At 32.2% G+C, this 22,996-nt stretch overlaps 3 protein-coding genes and 1 long non-coding RNA gene across 39 annotated transcripts; 2 read left to right on the top strand and 2 right to left on the bottom strand.

Moving 5' to 3' along the window:
- Positions 1 to 1,511: 1,511 nt before the first annotated feature.
- LOC123924104 (putative F-box/FBD/LRR-repeat protein At5g22670) lies at positions 1,512 to 3,965 on the top strand. The gene is made up of 4 exons (XM_045976880.1): positions 1,512 to 2,434; positions 2,514 to 2,663; positions 2,762 to 3,030; positions 3,723 to 3,965. Exons 1-4 carry the CDS (start codon positions 1,514 to 1,516, stop codon positions 3,778 to 3,780), a joined length of 1,398 nt encoding a protein of 465 aa, XP_045832836.1. The 5' UTR covers positions 1,512 to 1,513; the 3' UTR covers positions 3,781 to 3,965.
- Positions 3,966 to 5,334: 1,369 nt separating this feature from the next.
- Positions 5,335 to 10,533, top strand: LOC123924102. Of its 36 annotated transcripts, XR_006814600.1 has the most exons (10): positions 5,510 to 5,754; positions 5,845 to 5,936; positions 6,033 to 6,308; positions 7,047 to 7,094; positions 7,266 to 7,416; positions 7,538 to 7,566; positions 8,061 to 8,101; positions 8,191 to 8,266; positions 9,718 to 9,848; positions 10,132 to 10,533. It is a non-coding gene; the product is annotated as an uncharacterized LOC123924102 (long non-coding RNA). The 36 variants fall into 36 exon arrangements; XR_006814595.1 differs by having other exon boundaries at positions 5,340 to 5,754; positions 6,033 to 7,094; XR_006814594.1 differs by having other exon boundaries at positions 5,340 to 5,754; positions 6,033 to 7,094; positions 7,538 to 7,624; positions 8,184 to 8,266.
- Positions 10,534 to 15,230: 4,697 nt separating this feature from the next.
- Positions 15,231 to 16,519, bottom strand: LOC123924101. The gene is made up of 2 exons (XM_045976878.1): positions 16,448 to 16,519; positions 15,231 to 16,357 (listed from the first exon to the last, which is right to left on the bottom strand). The coding sequence occupies exon 2, from the start codon at positions 16,211 to 16,213 to the stop codon at positions 15,614 to 15,616; it is 600 nt and encodes a 199-aa protein (XP_045832834.1). The 5' UTR covers positions 16,214 to 16,357; positions 16,448 to 16,519; the 3' UTR covers positions 15,231 to 15,613.
- Positions 16,520 to 17,282: 763 nt separating this feature from the next.
- On the bottom strand, positions 17,283 to 19,119 carry LOC123922351. Its single transcript, XM_045975075.1, has 2 exons — positions 17,364 to 19,119; positions 17,283 to 17,314 (listed from the first exon to the last, which is right to left on the bottom strand). Exons 1-2 carry the CDS (start codon positions 19,117 to 19,119, stop codon positions 17,283 to 17,285), a joined length of 1,788 nt encoding a protein of 595 aa, XP_045831031.1.
- Positions 19,120 to 22,996: the final 3,877 nt, after the last annotated feature.

Here is a 22,996-nt window from a genome sequence, read left to right as displayed (position 1 = left end):
TCTACATTTTCACCTGATTATTTGCAAGTGTCGCCTTGAAAATAGTCCGATTAGCTCAATTGGTGTTGAGTGCTAATCTCTTTGTTAGGCTATTGGTGTAGTTTAACATTGCTTATCCCTTGCCTTTTCACTAAAACAAAAGAAACAAATACCCAAAACACTTAATAGAATTCGACTAATAAGGGTGGTACCTAGTACCTTCGTTATTAATTGTTTGCTTCCGCTATCCTTACGAATTAAGCACACTAATTCGTATCAGAAATAAGAATGGTTCACTGATTCATACATTTTTCTCGAGTAACTCGTTTCTCGCTTTAACATGGGTACTTTGAGTGTTTGAGAATTTGTGTAAGTGAATTGTGACCCCTATTTCGACTTTACAAACTCCTATTTATAGAAAAACTATGTAACTGCTACTTTAACGTTGAACTAATAGTCTTCTGCCACGCGTCCCTTTGCATTTGAAATGAACCAAGGCCTTGAACCGTTGTAGCTGTCGAAGTTGAATCACATTTGAAGGATGGAAAATACTCTAAGTCCACAATTTTGAGTATTTCGATTTGTTAACTTCAATCGAATTAACCTTCTACTCGAAAGGCAGCATTTCTTCATATCTTGTAGACTTCACATTAGACAATAAACAGAATACTTTCCATCAAAACTCTCTTATTCTTAAAGACATTACCCTTAACCTTCATTAAATGAGAAGATAAGAGAGTCAAACTCTCTTGTTCTTGAAGACATTTAAAGCCTGACACTATTTAAAGTCATTTAACAAGCTTCTTAATAAAGAATGTCTTTGGAATTAGAGATAAAAAACATATTTTAGCTCGAGCTAAAATATGGGATAACAGATTGTAAAAAAAAAATCATTTAAAAAATTATAGATAATCTGTGCATTTGTAAAATTAATGTTAAAAATAAATTAAAGACTTCTTTTTAATATTCGCTTTAGGCCACATAATATGTTGAGTCGTTCCTGATTATTGAGACTCATCAAAATTAACGGTTTATTAAATATAAGTTTTCAATTTAACGGTAAATTTTATAAAATTTATATTCGCCAGATCACAAATTCACGGTGAACCACTTGTGAAGGTGGTCCACTATAACATTAGCCTAGATAGATAGTCACGTTTCATTTTTAAGAGATATTTGTGAACTGCAGGCACGGAAGATTAGCCTTAAAAATAGGATGAAGAGGAGGAGCAAATAATCTAGTTACGTGCTTATCAATTAAAATTAAATCTGGTCCATCATTTAACATAAAATAAAGGGCAAGGATTATGAGTACCTCAAAACTTTTAAGAGTTCTGAGTAAGTTGATCCTTCTCATCCGCACTTTCTACAAAAGTGATAAGGGCGCAGCACCATATGGCCGGCCACAAGGTATGATTGATTTTCCCCTGCAATCATTTAAATTCATAAACTTAATTAATGCTTGCTTTATGATTTGATTCTGAATAGGTGTTTTTTTTCTTTTTTTTTTTTTTTAATTTCAAAACAGTTAATTATGTTTGAGAAGAAGAAGAAGATCGAAGAAATTAGCAGCAGCATGGAATCCAATGTCCATTTTCCTTACCTTTTGTTAGGAAGTAAAGCATATCTCATTGATGATGCATCAATCTCATCATCACTTCAAAATCAAAGGCACAAACCTATTAACAAAGACATAATTAGTGATTTACGTGATAACATTCTCCATCATATTCCCCATAATATTTTCCATCTGGTAGAGAAAAAAAGGCTCGACATTCTTATACCCCAAGTTTTTCTTGATGAACACACAATTACTTCTTTAGTAACTTCTCTTCTCGCCCTTAAACTCGAACATCTTACATTTATCATACAAGATGTAAGATATCTAAATACTAGTTGCGTGTTACCGAGTGGTTTCTCGGCATCTCATTTATTGAGTAAGCTAACGTTAAAAGTTGGAGGCTATACTCTATATATTCCTACCGGCGTTCAATTCCCCGGCCTTAAGACGTTAAATCTTTACTATGCTACCTTTGCCAATGAGGAAGCAGTTGAACAATTTTTTTCTGGATGCCCTGTCTTAGAAGAGTTATCTTTGAACTATTGTTATTGGTTGTACATAAAGCAGATCACTATTGCTATTCCCACATTGAGGATATTGTCCATCCGTTTTGACCCTCATTGCCTAAATTGCGATGATTTCTCGAAAGTTTCGGTCAAGATTGATGTTGTCAATCTCTTATATTTAACTTGCATAAGTGATCCAAGCATGAAATTTGTCATTGCCAACCACCTAACATCCATGGTTGATGCATATATTTCTTTTAACTCACTCGTTCAATTTCATACAAAAGAATATATGAAATATTTCAAATATCGTTCTCAGTGTGCAGTTGCTCTATTGAGTGGACTTGCGAGTGTCAAGTCTCTCGCGCTATCACAGGCTACTATTGAGGTATGTATGCATTTTTTAAATACTCCCCTGCTCGGTCACTGTTATAAGTAAATTTGAATTTTTTTGTTTCCTTTTCTAGGAGTCTCGCTTTGAAAATCATTTCGATTTCCTTCCGGAGTTCAGCAATTTGACACATCTTACTCTGCAAGTAGATAGTAAATTCGCTAGAAAAACATTCACACAAATTCTTTCAAGGTGTCCTAAACTGGAAGTTCTTGTTTTTCCTCTGGTACACTTTATAATATCTACTTAATTTGCCTCATTTCAAGGTTAAAACAATGATATATTATTATTTTCATCTAATGACTTGTTTTTATTTTTATTCAGGGAATTTACTCATTCACTGATAATCATGACTGGACATCAATTCCACTTCCTGGTTGTTTCAAATCTTCTCTCAAGAAGCTTCACATTTCAAGATTTGATGGATCTGAATGGGAAATCCGATTCGTTGAGTTTTTTTTGGAAAATGCAACTGTTTTAGAGGAGTTCCAAATATCCTTATCACGTAGGCCATGTTCAAAATATAATTTGAAGAATTTAGAAGATCTCAAGAACCGATTTGTAGGCATGGGAAGTTGTGTCATTAAGTTTCGGTAAACCTTTCTTTTTTTATTTCTTCTTCTTTTAGTCGGAATTAAAATTAAGGATCCTGCTAACTAGTTCCCCGAGACACTTGACACTTTTTAAGCATTCCATTTGAAGAAACTTTTTATTCAAAACCTTAAACACTACAATTTCGAATGTTTTGTCTAACTTTATTTCAAAACTAAGGTGTGGTTAAGTTAATTAAATAGCTTCTTTCACTTGGTTAGACCGCGACAGTAGTTTATTGAGTTTGCACTTCATGAACCTGAATCGATTTATATTTAGGTTAAATTGCACTTTTTAACATGTTAATTTTTAAAAACTTATGATTTTCGCCCTCTAACTTTCATAATGACACTTTTAACCCCTAACTTGAGTGTCTTATGCAAAATGCTGGCCCCTATTGATTTTGGCCATAAATGTTTTTTAGAACCTGTGCATCAAACTTGGACTTTATCTGTGTAGATAGATATCATCACTGTTTAGTTCTTGGAAATGAAGCAACAAATTGCATTTAGTTCTTGGTAACATTGTTTAATAAAAATTGTTTTCCAAAATTTTATCTGTGTGGATATCAAGATTCAAGTGAAAAAGCTTTTGCTCGAGTCATATCTTTTATTTATGGAGATCGTGCTCCATTGCTATTGTAATTGACTTGCAGTTTCATGTTTATTTTTAACATTTTGGTTATTTTTTGCAGATTAGCCGAACTCCTGGAGAAGGAAGACACATTATGGAAGAGGCATTATGGTTTTTAAAATTTTGATTTATTGTAACTTTGAACCTAATATTTTATTGCAAATCAAATTCATATATTTATCCAAATATATTTCGATAAATATGTGGATTTGGATTCCCTTGTGATGGCTTCTAAACTTGGCTTAGAAGTCCTAAACTTGATTATCGATTTCTTGTTTTGCATACTTAGTGTAATTTAAATTCATAGATAGTTATTTAAGAGCACTTTTGATGAAATGACGCAAGTCTTTTTTAACTTAACCAGGTCTTAGGTTTGATACCTTTCCTTGACTTGGGAATGCAGCAGCGACGATTTAGGTCTCACAAGATTCTAGAGATTAGTCTTTTCAATTGTACGCAAAAAAATACCTAATTTTATATGTCCCAACAAAACTTCAGTGATAGTTCCAATAATCATTCGTCTAAATATTTTTAAAACTGCATATTTGTTGCGAAAAAAGACTATCGCTATGAGATCTATTCAACCCCGCTCTAGATCAAAACCACACATTTAGACAATCCAATAATTATCCTTGACATGCAATCCAATAGAGAAAAATCATGTTATATGGTGATTAAATTTGATGCAGTCAGGTCCAGTGAGCTTAGCTCAGTTGGTGAAGACATCACACTATATGTACAGGGGTCTGGGTTCGAACTCGGGACACTCCACTTATTCACCTTTAAGGTGGATTTTCGGCTACTTAACAAAAAAATAAATTTGATGCAGTCATTTTGTAATGGCAATTTAGTCTTTTTTGTTTACTATATATTGTAAGAGTAATTTTTGTACTCATAAGTTTTGCTTATTCTAAGGAAACCCTAACATCCTGTTGTTCCATTGTATTTCTCTCTTCTCTTTGATTGATTGTATTGTTAATAAGAATGATCATCTCAGCAAAAATCATATTTTGACCATCGTGCGCCTCCGTTGTTGTCCTCCGACTGGCTTGGCTGGGCTCAGTTTGGGTGATGTACTAATCTTTTAGGTCCCGTTTGGTGCGCATGATTTAATATGGATATGATAGGATAGAGAGCTGGATAAGGATAGGATATGATAGTAACATGATAAGCACATATCATATCATATGTTTGGTGCACATATGATAAGAAATAGGATAACATTATTTTATTATATCTTGTGTTTGGTGCGCACTTAATATTTATATGATAAGATACATGTTATATTAAAATGATAAAGTTATTCTTGACCCAAAACAAAAAATAAAGTTATTCTTTTTTTTCTTCTGTAAATGATAAAGTTATCCTTTATAGCAACAAAAATTCAATTTATCAATTTAACGTTGATGTACTGGTACATTCGAATTATTTCAATGTATTGTAGAAACTCCCTTTTACTAAACATAAAATTTATGTTGTTAAAATTTAAATTGTATCAAATTTAGAGCAAAAATTCAATTTGCAGCCTAATGTTTTCTAAAATCACACATACTGTGCGTAAAAAAAAAAACACATGGCATGCAAAAATAAAATTGAGATTATAAAAAATAAATAAAAATAGGTGAACGTTGATAATTTAGTAATTTAGTAAGATGTATCATTTTAACTACACAAAAAGACGACAGCAAAATGGTAATTTTTGACACATGTCAAACACACATACAATCTGCACAAATCCTAGCTGGAAGAATTTGAAATTTTTTGCTTCTTTTGGCCAGCAATTTGAATTTCCTTTCCCTCCCATTCACCTCATTGCTTGCTGGGCCAAAAACAACAGTCCAGTCCATTAAGGCCCAACCAAGCCTGGTCCGATTTGTTTAGGTCAACAAAAAAAAAAAGCAAATGCACAAATGCATACAACTTCCGGTCCTTTTCATTGTGTCACGTTGCAGAAGTTCTCTACTCCTTTTGGCAAACAATTTTGAAATCAAATTTGTTCAAAAGAAAAACAGAGAAGCAAGAAGAAGACCTTCCTTGAGCTGTCCCTTTCAGTATTGCAGATTTACAGACTAGAATCCAAAAACCTCAATTAGGTTGGAATCAATTTCAAATTTCAAATTCTCCCTCTCTTCAATATCATAACTCACTTTCTTTCTCATAGATTTCAATTCTTCTCTCATCAGCTGTCTCTCATCCTCTCTGATATCTTCACCACCATCAACACCTTCGCCGCCGTCACTTTCATCCCCCTCCAGTGGCTTCTTCAAATGGAAAGGTTTCAACTTGCTTCTTAATCCCTTCCTTATTTCATGATTTGATTTCATATTCTAATTTTGATTTTTTTTCTTGCAATGTTTTATTGTTTGTTAAGGTTCACAAATCAGGGTTTGATTGGGTAAGTTTTCTGTACTTTGAATTTTCAATTTTTCCCTTCTGAGTTAGGTTTGATTTCAGTTTTTGTGAATATTATAATCTGATTTTAGTAGTATTTAGTTGCTTCTTCATTTCTCACATAGTTTTTTTTTATGTCCGATTCGAGACTGCTACTCATGAATTTGAGGAAAAAGGTATATCATTCATCAATATTAGTTTTTTTTTGGTAGAGAGACATCACGTCAGTATTAGCTTTAAATTGATGAAATTGGAGGTAGATATTCTCTCTCCCTAATTTTCATGATTTGTTTTCTGGAATTCTGTCTTTGAAAGTAGCAATGTTTGTAGTTTTTTTTATTATATTCATGATTCATGGTTTTTGTAGTTACCAAATATGGGAGTAATATTCCTTCATTTAATGTTATCTTTCTCCACCAATAACTATTGTTATTGTTACACTTATACATGAAATAGTGAAAAGGATGGTCTGCATCCTCCAAAATCTGAAGGATTTGATATTTTATTGATCACAAATTAGAAAATTTAATGCTTATTTGTTTATCTGTTGGATCAGTTTGTATGAGCACACTTTTATTTAATTGTGAGATGCTCTTTTGAATAGTTTGGATCAAGGAATATTTAATTTTAAATCAGTTTGAATTATTGGAGAATATCGGTTCCTATTTCTTCTCAAGTTACCCATATTGATAGCAACTTCTTTTTAATATAATTTCAAATTATCAACTAAAAGAAAGAAAGGGATAGAAGGGATTGAGAATAGCATCTTTAATGAGATTTAAAATTGAACCAATGTATGAACAACTTTTTAATGAGATTTCTTAGTTGTAATCGCAATTCTCAATTGGTTGTTTTTCTGCTTCATGTTTGTAGTTGAAAGTTTAAGGTAAAGTTAATCTTCCTTGCAATATGTATTCAGTTTCAGTCCAATTCCAAAAACCAATCTCTAATTATCTATCATTTATGCATATTTTCTCCTTTTTTGATGTCACAGGTAGAATCTCACAGTGGAGTTACACCCAAAGTTGATTAGTCTAAAGAGGTTCATATCTAGAACTCGCTTTTTGTTGCATTTATACTTGAGAATGTTATTCAAAATCCTCTATTTTTCTTTTAATCGTGTAGTCTATTTGTATAAGGTTTTCCCAATTATCTTGGTAAATCATACTTTGCTATATACCCTTAATCTCTTATTTTGGTTTCTCAAGTGTAGACAAGGTGGTGTCGAAAAATTCTTTGCAAAACATATTATGCTGAAGTTAGAATAATGTTGGATGTAATTCACAAACTAAGAGCATGGAAATGAATAGCAAGAACAAATATATCAAGTGAATGTGACCTTCATGATGATATGTGGTTAACAGGTAACATGGGTGAACTTTCTATCTTGATACAATGTTAATGATTATCCTACATTGTTATAAGCTTCCAATTTTAACTCATTCACCCTTTTTAGATGCTTAACCGCAAGTGAAATACTTGCAGGTTTCATATTGCACATATTTTGCTTGAAGGTACAAATAGGCATTTGCACTTGGGTTTTCAAATCTCATGTTATCTATAATCACTTGAGTATGTACAATTTATTCTATTTTTATTATCTTCATAAGCATAATGATTTATGTCTAGATTAGGTAAATATATTATTCCATAAAGTATCTATGTCACATGTTGAAAAATGAAACTTTTTTCTATCTGCCTCTTTCATCTGTGACTCAAAATGTTGGACTACATGAATGTCTACTGAAATTAGACGTGCCTAAAATACATTGACCAAACTGACTTATTTTTAATTTTGTCAACAAAGAGCTTTTTATCATGGGTCTACTGACATGACAAAACTTGCTTATGAATTTTAATTTGGTATTCATGATATGGAAAATATTAAAGTTTCAGTTTACTATTAATTTGAAACGGATATGTGATTTATTGGATAGAGAAGTTCAATTTTAAGCCCTGAATGTAAACATACGTGTTTACTATGTGTTGATATGTCTTTTCATATCAGCTATTAATATCCAAATTGGAGAGAAGGTGGCTGTTAAGGTGGTATGTGATGTTATCAACTCTCATTTGGCTCCTTCATGAATGTAAACATACGTGCTATTTTTTGACACCCTCATTGTCTAAGATTGCAGGTTTGAGTTCAAAGGATGGTAACTAAGAAGATGATGGAGCAAAATTAACATGTTTCCTTTGAGCACGTGTATTATTGTGAGTAAAATATGTTACATTCCTCATTCTCTGACATTGATATAGTAAACTTTTATGACTGTTAGTATTTTAATACATAGATAAATCATTGAAATCTAAATTTGCTCTATCTCATCCAATTTCCGTTGTAAGTTTGGAATTTGCATCAACTTTGTTCTTTGTGTGCTTTGAGAATTAAGATTACTCTTTGCTTAGTTTTGTGATATTATTGCAGTTGGTAATATTCAAGCTTCTATTAACAATCATCTATGTTTGACTAATATCTATATCTATTGTATGATATTCAAAATGTGATTGGAGATTTAAAAGATAGGATTAATTAGATTTTCTTTGTTTATTCTGTTCTGTTCATTTTATATTGAGACAGATATTCAACTTTTGAACCAATTTTACATTCCTCTATAATCTCATTTTTCTGCTCCTCATGGTTTTTGTTTTTAGAAAATCAATGTGGTATGGTTCCCAATCAAAATCAATACTCCCTCCGTCCCAAATTATAAGGGAAAATAAAAAAATCACACTTATTAAGAAAAAGTAAAACATGAGAATTTGAAGTATGTTTTTGTGGGTTTTCCTTGGAATAAGTTGCATAGAAAGATGTAAAAATAATTTTTATTGGTTGTTGTTTATTGAGAAAATGAGAGAGAGAAGAAATTAAATGCAATTTGCATTTAATTTTATGAAAATAAGGAAAAAATATTTTTGAAAATGATTTTTTCTCTTATAATTTGGGATAAAAAAAGTGGGTTTTTTTCCCTTATAATTTGGGACGGAGGGAGTATGTATTATATATCAATTAGACAGTGTTGGAAGGGAAAAGATGGGGAAACCTTTCATTGTGACAAGGCTTCTATTGATAAAATGTATTGAGCCTTGGTCATTTTATAGGTGTTTGGACCAATTTACTTCATATTTCAGTTTCATGTGATTATGATGATGTTAACTCTTAAGTATGATTTTTGGTTTTTATGGTTTCTTTTCTGTGAGATGATATTAAGTATTGAATAGATGAAATTAAACCACCCCCTTGGTATTATGTTATATTCTTCTCCCAATCATTTTTTAACACATTCATTTTTGGGTCAAAAAAACTGAACTTCAACTTATATTCATGAGTTGAGACTTGAGTGATGGAATTTTCTTTATCTTATAAACTTTTTCAATAGATAGTATGCTGATTTTTTCTATTAGAGTTGTTTACTGAGATGAGATTTGTTTTTATCATTATCTACTTAGAGTGAAATTTTCAAAAAATTAAATGTTATGTTATGAAAACAAGACTGGAAAAAGAGAAAAAAAACTCATAAGTTACTATGGGACTGATTTCTTATGCTTTCTTTTGAACTTATAAGGATATTCATAAATAATCAGTTCACGGTATGTGCTTTAAGTTCTCCAACCCTTAAAAAAGATTGAAAGTGAAATTTAACTCTTCGGTGGATGACCTGCAGGTTTGTGCCGCACAAGAAGTCAACATAAATCCTCTTTTATTGGAGAAGTTTATCCATTCTTGTGATAGGGATATTCGTAAAAGCCATTATGCATCTTTAGTTCTGGTTCCAGAATAAAAAACATAGCAAAGGTAACATGGCATACCCTTTTAAGAGGAAGATATTGTTTAATTGTTAATCATCTGATAAATAGATCGAAATATATTCTGTTAACTATATTCCTTATCTTCAAATTATTGTGTTTTATGTTTAGAACTAGATTGCATATATGCATGTATATGACCTACGAGAAAACCACGACTCTTAAAATTTTGGATCATTACTGTGTTGCTTTTGATTGTTCTCTTACAATTCCCCTTTATCTTATTTCCATTGGAATGACTTGGTGAAACTTGTGATTTCTTTCTTCTCCAGACAAGAAAGTGCAGATAGTATATGGCTCACTACCTTTTGATCTTGAGGCTGGTCATAAGATACTACCAAATATAATTCCCTGGAGTTTTCCCTCAGAGTTATCCACACTAATCAAGAAGGAAGTTGCCAAGTCAATGACCATAATAGAAAACAACTCAAACCGGGAAGGGTTAGCTAATGAAGAGCTTTGCATAGAAACTGATTATTTAGCTATTCTTGACAGCACTTATGTTGTTTGGCTACTTTGTTCTCAATTTAGTTATGTAAACATCTTGGTGCTAATCCGTTGAGGTGTACAATTTTATTTTTTTAATTTTTAGTGCAACTTATACAGTGGAATAGTTGACTAGAAAATATTCTATATAAGTATATTTTAAGGTTGTTTTAAGTCTTTTCCTAAAAGTGAAGGGAATGAATTTCAAGTTATCTCAATCTATGGAAACAATTTTGTATAGAAGAAATTATAGGTTTTAAAAATGAAAGTTTATTGACAAAAAACACGAGGAGTGTCCGATATGGATGCTGAAGGGAATAAATTTCAAGTTATCCTAATCTATGGAGACAATTTTGTATAGAAGAAATTGTAGGTTTTAAAAGTGAAGTTTATTGACACAAAACACAGGGAGTGTCACATATGGATGCTGAAGGGAAGGAAGATTTCCCTAAATCCTAAACCCTAAACCAAATATATTTCCCTGGAGTTTTCCCTCAGAGTTATCCACACTAATCGAGAAGGAAGTTGCCAAGTCAGTGACCATAATAGAAAACAACTCAAACTGGGAAGGGTTAGCTAATGAAGAGCTTTGCATAGAAACTGATTATTTAGCTATTCTTGATAGCACTTATGTTGTATGGCTACTTTGTTCTCAATTTAGTTATGTAAACATCTTGGTTACTAATCCGTTGAGGTGTACAATTTTATTTTTTTAATTTTTAGTGCAACTTATACAGCGGAATTGTTGACTGGAAAAGATTCTATGTAAGTATATTTTAAGGTTGTTTTAAGTCTTTTCCTAAAAGTGAAGTGAAGAAATTTCAAGTTATCCCAATCTATGGAAACAATTTTGTATAGAAGAAATTGTAGGTTTTAAAAGTGAAAGTTTATTGACAAAAAACACGAGGAGTGTCCGATATGGATGCTGAAGGGAATAAATTTCAAGTTATCCTAATCTATGGAGACAATTTTGTATAGAAGAAATTGTAGGTTTTAAAAGTGAAGTTTACTGACACAAAACACGGGGAGTGTCACATATGGATGCTGAAGGGAAGAAATTTCAAGTTATCCCAATCTATGAAAACAATTTTGTATAGAAGAAATTGTAGGTTTTAAAAGTGAAAGTTTATTGACACCAAACACTAGGAGTGTCTCATATGAATGTTGAAGAGAATGAATTTCAAGTTATCCCAATCTATGAAAATAATTTTGTATAGAAGAAATTGTAGGTTTTAGAAGTGAAAGTTTATTGACACAAAACACGGGGAGTGTCCGATATGGATGCTGAAGGGAAGAAATTTCAAGTTATCCAAATCTATGAAAACAAATTTGTATAGAAGAAATTGTAGGTTTTTAAAAGTGAAACTTTATTGACGCAAAACACGACGAGTGTCACATATGGATGCTGAAAGGAAGGAATTTCAAGTTGTCCCAATCTATGGAAACAATTTTGTATAGAGGAAATTGTAGGTTTTAAAAGTGAAAGATTTTTGACACAAAATACGGGGAATGTCCCATATGGATGCTGAAGGGAATGAATTTCAAGTTATCTCAATTTATGGAGACAATTTTGTATAGAAGAAATTATAGGTTTTAAAAGTGAAAGTTTATTGACACAAAACACGGGGAGTATCCCATATGGATGCTGATGGAAAGAAATTTCAAGTTATCCAAATCTATGAAAACAATTTTGTACATTAGAAATTGTAGGTTTTAAAAGTGAAAGTTTAGTGACACAAAACACAGGGAGTGTCCCATATGGATACTGAAGGGAATGAATTTCAAGTTATCCGAATCTATGGACCTAACAAAATATAAAACCATATCATATAAACAAATTTTTTTTCCGTGCGTTTTCTGGATGATACTCTTAAGTTATTGTTTGTTTGTTGGTTTAGGTTTTAACTATAATAACAATTATATTATTATATGTGTTTATTATATGATTGTGTTATGTTAACAACCAATTGTCTAAGTGATGTATTTAATCATATAATACAATCGTCCTCTCCCGTGCGTTGCACGGGTTCCTAACTAGTGTAATAACAATTGAGATGGTGACTTAAAAAAAAAAACAATTGATCATGGTGTGAATGGTAGAATGTCAGAAGCGATGTATAGACAAAGCAAAACGATGATGAATAAATAGAATAAAAAAATCTTGCAAGCGCTTTAGGTGGGACTCGAAAAGTGGCAGCACCGAAAATTGTAAAGGATTAGTAAATCCTATCATGGTGCTAATCCAGCTTAAAATAAGGATAAGAATAATAAATGGTCAATAGGATATGATTAACAATTGGTTAAATTTATCCTTTCCAATAAGTGCACCAAACAACGGATAAAAATAGGATAGAATAATTTTATCATATCATGTCTCTCTATCCAGCGCATCAAACGGACCCTTAATGATCATAAATATATATTATTTTTATTAAAAAAATGTGATACTCTCTCTGTTACGTTTACACACATGTTTGTTGTGCGACTGACCAAGTCTCCAACAGATATGTGATGTTAAGTAAGTTTCAATCCGAATACATTTCATTCTAATCCATCTCTAGTCAATTTTGAATTTTCAAACATATTATTCGCAACAGCAAGACAGGTTTGAAAAATTGACTATTTGAATAGAATCGATTAAGTTTTAACCAATTTAAATTTTATTCAAACAATTCTCTAAAGTGTCCAAAATAGAATTTTGTGCACGGAAACATGCCCTGATACGATCCTTAGAAAGAGGCACATATGCAAAAACCAACCTAGTTAAAAACATCACTCAAAAACTAAAATATATTTTAAGTACTAAGCCTAAACAAGAGTACAGTTATAAATTGTTCTGGTCGGGTAAATTGTTTTTGGGTATTACTTCTTTAAACCTATTCGATATTATTTTGGTAATAGTCTCTAAGGTTAAAAAAGACCTTTACTAGCAAAATCAAAGGTATAAGAATCAAGCACGTTCCGACTCTAGAGCTTTAAAATTACCCATAAAAAATAAAACACTCTTCACTACCTACAACTACAACGAAAACTTCGTCCTATCATACTTAAATTATCGATATACTAGCAGGCCAGACAGGCGCGTTCCGCGCCTGCCTGTGTCTAATTTATGTCCAAAAAAATGTTTTATGTTATGATGAATTTGTTAATAAAATATTTTTATTGTTAAAAAAATAAGGGTATTGTTGGTATTATGAAAAATCGACACCAAAAATATTTGTATTCTCTTTTTATATAGTATAAATGTAGTATTAAGTTGGTAATCATTCATGTATAGACAACTCATTTGTCACTTATTCACATTTTTATGATTTGAATTTATTTTTTATTTTTTTAAATTGATTAGTTAATGGAAGTTTTGAAACTAAGTCAAGGGTAAAATAGGTATATTGAAAAGTCCATCCCAAACTCACCTATCCTTTTTATATATTGTTATAGATGATGAATTTGTTAATAAAAATTTTTTATTGCTAAAAAAATAAGTGTATTGTTGGTATTATGAAAAATCGACACCAAAAATATTTGTATTGTCTTTTTATATAGTATAGATGTAGTATTAAGTCGGTAATCATTCATGTATAGACAACTCATTTGTCACTTATTCACATTTTTATGATTTGAATTTATTTTTTATTTTTTTAAATTGATTAGTTAATGGAAGTTGTGAAACTAAGTCAAAGATAAAATAGGTATATTGAAAGGAAAATGTTAACATGTGCACCAAAGGCACATGTTAAGGAATCAAAAGTAGAAATAATATATTGAAATATGTGCATTTAACTTCTTAAGCATTAAATTTTTTTCTAACAATAAATGCAATTTTCTATATTTAGAACCTTAACATGTGCCTTTTATGCACATGTTAACATGACCCATATTGAAAAGTTCATCCCAAACTCACCTATCTTTTTTATATATTGTTATAGATACATGTCTAGGTCTTGACTATTTAGAGGTCATGTTTTGATGTGTAAAATAAACTCTTAATAAAAAATTAAAAACACACAAAAATGAAAAAGACTCATAAGAGAAATAATATACAAATTAAATAGTCATCCTCTAACTAACATAAAAAGTATATTCATATTATATTGTATGAAATGATTTGTCGATGGACTATATAATTGAACCTTTTTCATTTGTTGTTGTTGCTGCTGCTCCTTATGTTTTTATTGTGTGGATTGTGCCTTATAGTTATACTTTTCTATTTAATAATAATTTAAATTAGCTAACAAATAACAATTGAATTAGGTTACCTACTATCGATGAACCGAAAATTTGAGGCTCCAAAAAATCGAAGGCCATGTTGTTACCACTACTAGAAATTTGGGGTTTTCGGACGGAATTTCAAACGGATTAGAGACGGAATTCGGTCAAAGTTCGGACAGAAATTGATCTTTAGACGGAGTTCGGACGGATTGCCTCCCGTGTGAAAAACCCTCGTTGCTAATTTTAAATTCCGTCCCAAATTCCGTCCGAAAGTGTTTCAGGCGGATATCAGACAGCTTTGGGACAAAATTTCCAACCAAAGTTTGTCTTATTTTCATATGCTTTGGGACGAATTTCAGACGGAAAGGTTTGGGACGAATTTCAGACGGAAATACATTTCAGGCAGATTTTGGACAGATTTGTTAAATCCATTTAATTTTTAAACAATATTTCTTTAATTATATTTCAACTAAAATGTAAATAATATATAAAGCTTAATAACATTCACCAAACACTGAAGCCACAATCTTCAATTGTAATATTATTAAGTAACATTCACCAGACACCAGTCACAACCAGCATAAGAACAAAATCAACCCAACACTATATAAAACTCCTACTCAATAGCTATAACACCTAATAGACAACCACACTCCCTATAGCTAAAACCATTATGACCCTGAAAACCAACACAATAGGACCACAAATTATCACTATTGTTGCTACTAGAGGGAACACTTCTCATTTAATCCATCTTCACATTCAAAAATTGGAGATGAGCGTTGACCTCGAGAGGATATGGTCCTCCCACCTCTGTTGAACCTCTACCTGACATCTGAAACAACAAAAACCAGACAAGAATCAAGCTTCAAATAAACATAATATGATTTCTTGAACTATAAAGATGATATTCTTTGTCAAGCTTCAAGTATCAGTATAAAGCTTCAAATACCACAAAATAAGTTTTCTTGAACTAATCAAGTATAAAGCTTCAAATACACAAAATATGCTTTCTGCAAAAAATAGAAGACCATCACAACATCAAAAGATACATACCTATTATTCATTATCATTAAAATCACTAAATTCTTCATCTTCATCACTATCCATCTCCACTTCATCATCATCACCATTCTCATAGTCATACTCATCAATGGGTTTATCATGGTCTCCATCAGCATCATATCCATCAAGTTCATCAAACCCCCTATCAATATCTTGGAGATTAATAGGTAAATCAAGATCAATTGAGACGCCACCACAATTTTGATAAGTAAAATCCTCTTGATATGCAAAGTCACAAATTTCTTGATTCTCAATCACTCCCCTAGCTTTGGTTTTAATTATAAACCACCAGTTTGCATTGTTCCTTGTTTTTATTGGATGTGGGGCAAAATACACTTGAGTTGCCTTTTGTGCAATAATAAATGGATCATACTTTCTATAATGCCTATTGTGATGAATCTGTATGATGTCATATTGTGTATTCACCCTAGTCCCTCTATTAATTGTAGGATCAAACCAATCACATTTGAACAAGACAACTCTTTTCAATGGTAATCCAGGGTACTCAACTTGAATGATTTCTTCAAGTTGACCATAGAAATCATTTTCATATTCACCATAACCTGTACCAGTAACACACACACCACAATTCATAGTAGCCTTTCCAAATGAATGTGTTTTGGTATGAAACTTGAAGCCATTCACACAATAAATTGGCCAGGTTTTAACAATTCTTAAAGGACCCCAAGCCAAGGCACTTATATTCGGATCTGTCACGTTATTTGAAGGATTGTCAACCTAAATAAAACCATTCAACAAGAAGCATGTTACTAGAAATACATCTACAATATAACATATATACAAATCTATTTCAAAATATATACTTACATAATTCTTTAACCAAACTGCAAAGTTTTCTTCAATGCACTTATCAACATGTTCATCACTTATGTTGCGATCAACCACACGTAACGTCTCCACAAATATCCTATTATTGATATGGAATTCATTCAATAAACTACATCTGATCAACCAAAACTATATCAACAAATGAAGCACTTTGGTTTTAAAAATAACTTACTCAATATATGGTTGAATCTCATCACAGTTGATTAATATATGATTCAGGGCTGCAATAAATTCTTTATCCTCTAAAAATCGAGTCTTGCATTGACCAGCAAATCGACCAGGCAAATTAAAAATGGAAAATGACTCTTCTTCAACCATAAAATCTTTTCCTTGAATGTCAGTGGGGAAAGGTTGTACATTTAGCTCAAAATAGTAAGTACAAAAATGGGAAATTTCTTCAATAAGGTACGACTCAACTATAGATCCTTCAACATGAGCCTTATTCTTAACCTTCTTTTTAAGGTGATGAAGATACCTGGTACATAAACAGCATAGTTTCACACATGACAAAAATAAATAAATGAACTACATAGGAATAAATCCATATTATTGTAAAAAAAAAAAGAAGAAATCCATATATTTCTTTTAAAGTAGTACCTCTCAAAGGGATACATCCATCTATATTGCACTGGACCCCCGACCCTTGCTTCATATGACAAATGAATTGGTAAGTGTTCCATTGAGTCAAAAAACCCAGGAGGAAAAATACGTTCTAATTTACATAACACAATTGGTATGTTATGCTCAATTTGAATCAGATCTTCTTCTCTTACAGATGTAGAGCATAAGTCTCTAAAGAATTGACTAAGCTCTGTTAAAGTCGTCCATATTTTATCCGGTAACGAACTAAAAGCAATTGGAAGCAAACGTTCCATGAACACGTGAAAATCGTGACTTTTCATTCCATGTAGCTTTCCTTCCTTCATATCAACGCATCTGGCCAAGTTTGAAGCATATCCATCTGGCATCTTTAAACCCTTCACCCATTCACAAATTGCCCTTTTTTGTTCTAGATTAAATGTGTAGTTTGCTTTGGGCTTTATGATCTTTCCATTATTTTGTTCTTTTAGCTCCAAATCCCTACGGTTGCAATACTCTTTCAAGTCCATTCTTGCCTTTAAATTATCTTTAGTCTTGCCTTTTATGTCCATAACAGTATTAAAGACATTATCAAACACATTTTTTTCAATGTGCATAACATCAAGATTATGACGAATCAAATTAGTGCTCCAATAAGGCAAATCCCAAAATACACTTCGCTTTGTCCAGTTATGCTCAGTCTTATAACCTGGTATTTGAACTTCCATGAAGTCTATTATCCTAGGATTCATATGAACTTTATTCCACATTTGCTCCCCTGTCAACCTTGGAGGAGGTTCTGATCTATCAACTCTATCTTTATAAAATGAATCCTTATTTCTTCGAAACATGTGATCATTTGGCAAGAATTGTCTATGGCAATCGAACCATGATGTCTTGCCACCATTCTTCAAGTAGAATGCCTTTGAATGTTCCATACAATATGGGCATGCTAATTTCCCTGCTGTCATCCATCCCGATAGCATTCCATATGCAGGAAAATCGTTAACTGTCCACATTAATGCAGCTCTCATTACAAAATTTTGCTTTCTAGAAATGTCATAAGTCAAAGCACCTTCTTCCCACAAAAACTTTAGCTCATCAATCAAAGGTTGCAAATACACATCTATCTTTGCTTTAGGGTTACGAGGACCAGGAATGATCATGGTTAAGAACATATATGGAGTTGTCATACACATCCAAGGAGGAAGATTGTAGGGAGTCACAATTATTGGCCAACATGAATATTGTTTACCAGATTGACCAAAAGGAGTGAATCCATCGGCACATAATCCAAGTCTCACATTTCGAGTTTCAGAAGAAAATTGTGGATATGTTTGATCAAAATGCTTCCACGCTTCTGCATCAGAAGGGTGTTCAAGAACACCTTCAACTTGTTGGTGCTCAGAGTGCCATCTCATATGACGTGCAGAGTTTTTGGAGGCATATAATCTCTTTAATCTAGGTGTGAGTGGTAGATAATGCATTCTGTTGAAAGGTATCTCCTTACCACCTTTACCTACCTTGTACCTTGGAGCTTGGCAAAAATGACACTCTTTTTCCATAAGGTCATCTTTGTAGTACAACATACAACCATTAATGCAACAGTCTATTTTTTCACATCCCATTCCAAGTTTTGAAACCAACTTCTTTGCTCTATAAAAATCAGGGACAACCAAGTTATCCTTAGGCATACCTTCCTTCATAGCTTGAAGAATATTATTAAAGCTTTGTTGCGATATATTCCCTTCCGCTTTAATAGACAACAGTCTAACCGCCATAGATAATTCTGAGTGGGAAACACAACCTTCCCATAGCGGTCGTTGTGCAGAGTGCAACAAATCATAGAACTGTTGTGCTTCCCTATTTGGAGATTCCTCTACGTGTCTTTCAAGTTGGTTCACAATTTCTGGGCCAAGAGCATCAATAACCATAGATTCATATGCATTTCTTAGTGGTTCAACATCTAGCGGCTGACTATGTGTACCCTCGTCATTCCCTCCATCTGCATTTCTGTTGCTTGGAGTGAATGGACTCTCCCCATGTGAATCCCAACGCCAATATCTTGGCATGAAACCATGCTTGTACAAATCAAGTTTAACATCATCTGGAGTTTGGAAAGATTTGTTTGCATGGACACCTAAGTGTACCACCATCAATTAAAAATTGAGGTCTCCCAATTGCTTGATCGACAAAATCTTGAACCCCTTCTAGAAATTCCCTTCGTATTCCTCCCCGGCGTGGAAGAAGCCTATTATACATCCACCTCCGATGTTTAGGAATTTCCATATTCTGTTTTATGTAAGAAGTATTGAAATCTTAAGTGTCTTATAAGTAAAAATCAAACCTACAACTAAGTCCATACGTTACAAAAAAACAAAATTCCACTTCTAAATAAACACTATCAAATTAACCATTACAATTATAAATTGATTTCCATCCCTAATACCTAAACATAACAGCTCTAGTGATACAAAACCAAAACAGACACCACATTATACCACACACCATAAACTAGAACAACTAATTCTTTGAGAAGTACCATTATCATAGCATAGCATCAATAAATGTTTAAGCTACAATCTAAAAAGATTTGTTTAGTAGTTTTATCAAACAATATTTGAAACTAAAATTGAAAAACTGGTAAGATAATAAAAGAATATAGAAAAGTCTAGTGAGATTTCTTCCCATTTCAACTATCAAATTAATGATCAAAATATCCAAATTCCTTTTCTATTTTCAATGGAAATTTAAGGCCAAGACAAGCAAAAGCTCTAAAACAACATAATACAACCAAATCTAGCATTACCATACCTATACCAAACAAAGCAAAATTAATTAATTGAACACACTTATTTTTAATCTTATTATTTTCTATTTTTTCTCTTCAAATCCAAATCAAACACACTAAATAGCTCAAAACAACAACCAAATATAGATAGAATGGAGGACAAGACCTGAACAGCGAAGATGAGCTGCGAAGAATGGAGGACAACAGATTGAGCAACACGATAGTGATTACGGCAAAGAAGGGAGCTGGGTCGGCGACTGTAGAGAACGACGAAAGAGACGTGAAGAGTAAAGATGAGCTACGGAGAACTGAGCGACACGATTTGAGAGCAATGAGATTTGGGTTCTCAGTCTGATGTAGGTTCTTTCATTCTAAGAGAGAAATGGAATTTGGGTTTTTTTTTTAGGTCACAAAGTTAGAAAAGAAGTCTGATTTGGGATTTTGGAGGTAAAAACAAAAGAAAATGAAAAATGTTTCCCTCTCACAAAATTGGCTAAATTTTTATGTTTCCCTCTCACAAAGTTGGCTAGTTTTTTTCTCTCTCAATAATTTTGGAACTTATCTAACGGTGATGAGTTTTTGTGATATATTTAATATCAACATTTCACACGAATTTCGGACGGAACTAGTTAAAAAAAGTAACAACACACAAAATTATGGATCCGTCCCAAAGCCGTCCCAATATTTCACACAGATTTGGGACGGAAATCATGAAAAAATTATAAAATAATCAATAATATCCATTTCGTCTGAAATCCGTCTCAACCTTTTAGACAAATTTGAAATTTGTCCATAATCTGTCTGAAAGTGCAATTTTGCTTTAGACAAAATCCATTCCGTCCCAAAAATCCGTCCCAAATGACCAATTTTCTAGTAGTGTACGTAGAGCTGCAAATGCAAGCACTTGCATAAGTTTGGGGGACATAATACTTATCCAGGAAAAAAAAGGTAAAATGTTAAAAATAAAATGTTCTTCAAATCAAGAAGATTCTCCTCCCTTAACAGACTTTTTTAAAATAGAAGAACCATTCTACAAACTAGAACATCGACCTGTGCGGTGCACGGGTCGTCTCCGTTGAAATTTAAAAGGAATTCCCACGTCAGATGGTGTCAGAGAAAATCTATGTATGAAAACCTGATCACCAATATTACTTCCTGAAATAATTTTTCCTTCAAGAGCACGTTTTCCCAATCTCATAATAATAAATCTTGTTCTATTGCATAATCCTAATTTTTTATTCAAATTCCTTAATAGCATAACTGGAACTCCAACTTTAAGTCTCAACTTGTGATTTGGAAGTCCCGACGTAAAAATCGTGTTCAAAATTCGAGAGTATGAATATCATCCACTGTTTGACCGTCTACATTTTGTGTGAGTGGATCGAGTATCATAACTCAAATATGTTTTTTCTTCATCAGGAATTAAATCCAACATATAATCATTTATTGTGTCGACTATTGAATTTTTAGGAGCTAGTATAGCTCTATTTTGGAAATATGTTATATCGTTCATGTTTTGTAAAAGTTGGGCATAAGTGCTTTCAACGATAGAAGCAAGAGGATCACCTGAATTTGAAATCAATAAATCTGATGGAATGTCAAGTTCTAAATCATCTTCGTTGTCATCTCCAATTTCTCCATCGCCAACAGCCAAAAACTCATTCAAAAAACAATCTTCTTTGTTCAACGTCTGCACTCGAAGCACCACCGAGAAACCTCATGTTTTTACTCAATGTTAAAACTTCACAAAAATTCCAAAGAACCGAAGAACTAATAGTAACATGAACAACTTCTGGCCTTGTACCTTTGGGTATTACTGAAATTTGTCTAAAATCTCCGCCAAAAACAACAATTTTTCCACCGAAGGGAATGTGTTTATTTTTTTCATCAACAGACTTGAGAATATTTTTTAAAGTTCAATCAACAGCTTCGAAACAGTGTTTGTGCATCATTGATGCTTCATCCCATATAATGAGCTTTGCTTTTTGTATTAATAACGCCAAAGGGCTTTTAGGAACTATGGTACATGTTGAAAACTCGTCAACATTTAGAGGAATACAAAACCTTGAATGTGTTGTTCTACCGCTAGGTATAAGCAATGCAGCGATCCTACTTGAGGAAACTGTTAAAAACTATCTCACCTTTTGAGCGTAATGAGGCTGACATGACCCTCCAGATAAATGTCTTCCCTGTACCGCCATAACCATAAAGAAAAAACACATCAGGTTTGTTTTCCTTAACTCTTGTCATGATTGTGTCATATACTTTACGTTGCTCTGAAGTCATAGTTGACATTAATCTAACATGTTCCTCAGCTAATGATTGTCTGTTATAATTCAAAAGTGAGTTTAACAGAATTGATTTATGTTTGGATACATTAACGTAAAAATAAAGGGTATTTATAAAAAATATCAATTCTTTTTCCATTTTTTTTGACAAAATTCTTTTTCCAATTTTAAAAAACTACAATTTAATAAACTGCATAATAAATAATTTAAAAAGTGATATAAGCAAGGTTACATGAGACAATGAAATGTGAAAGATGCTTTTTTTTAATAGATTTCAATATTGTTGAAGGTGTTATAGTATGAGAGTATATATATAACTTTCCAAATCACACGTGATAATAACTTTCCAAATCTCACATGATAATTATTCTCTAAATTTATGATCCGGTAGAAAAAAATCATTGATCAGGAAAGACATAAAAATATTTCGTGATGAATAATATAAAATCTCAACAATAATTTTGATACGATATACTTTTAAAATTGATGGTGCTTATCAATTATTGCACATAATTTTGATCACAATTGATATATTTGTCATAGTGGTTGGAAATATTGTCTTGTACTGAAGGGTTGTAGGTTCGAATCCTAGTCATGACAAAATTGTATTATTTTTTAATAAAAATTGCAAGATAAAATGGAGGGAAAACAGGAAAAACAAATTAGGGTTTAGAGTTTGCTTGTGTATACAAGCTTATAATATAAAAGATATTTAATAGTTGTCGTATTCTCTTTCTAATTAATATATATATCTGGCCGTTATTAGTTTCTGAGCCAATTTTATAAAACCATTTAAAGTATTTCATTCGTCCCAAATCTTTAGTCTTTTTAGTCTTGTCTCAAATTTTTGGTCATTTTAAGAAACCAATG

Source organism: Trifolium pratense, linkage group LG4 (genome assembly GCF_020283565.1).
Source record: "Trifolium pratense cultivar HEN17-A07 linkage group LG4, ARS_RC_1.1, whole genome shotgun sequence".
NCBI classification, from domain to species: Eukaryota; Viridiplantae; Streptophyta; class Magnoliopsida; order Fabales; family Fabaceae; genus Trifolium; species Trifolium pratense.
The sequence above is the reverse complement of the archived record's forward strand: the minus strand, read 5'-3'. Positions and strand labels throughout refer to the sequence as shown.

Excerpts from the sequence above, each read along its gene's own strand:
- LOC123924101 (XM_045976878.1), bottom strand. The coding sequence starts at position 16,213 with ATGAATTGTGGTGTGTGTGTTACTGGTACAGGTTATGGTGAATATGAA.
- LOC123922351 (XM_045975075.1), bottom strand. The coding sequence starts at position 19,119 with ATGCCAAGATATTGGCGTTGGGATTCACATGGGGAGAGTCCATTCACT. Across the intron at positions 17,315-17,363 it reads AAAGCTACATGGAATGAAAA|TTCGTTACCGGATAAAATAT; the intron begins GTCACGATTTTC and ends AATTGCTTTTAG.
- LOC123924104 (XM_045976880.1), top strand. The coding sequence starts at position 1,514 with ATGTTTGAGAAGAAGAAGAAGATCGAAGAAATTAGCAGCAGCATGGAA. Across the intron at positions 2,664-2,761 it reads AAGTTCTTGTTTTTCCTCTG|GGAATTTACTCATTCACTGA; the intron begins GTACACTTTATA and ends ATTTTTATTCAG. Across the intron at positions 3,031-3,722 it reads AGTTGTGTCATTAAGTTTCG|ATTAGCCGAACTCCTGGAGA; the intron begins GTAAACCTTTCT and ends TATTTTTTGCAG.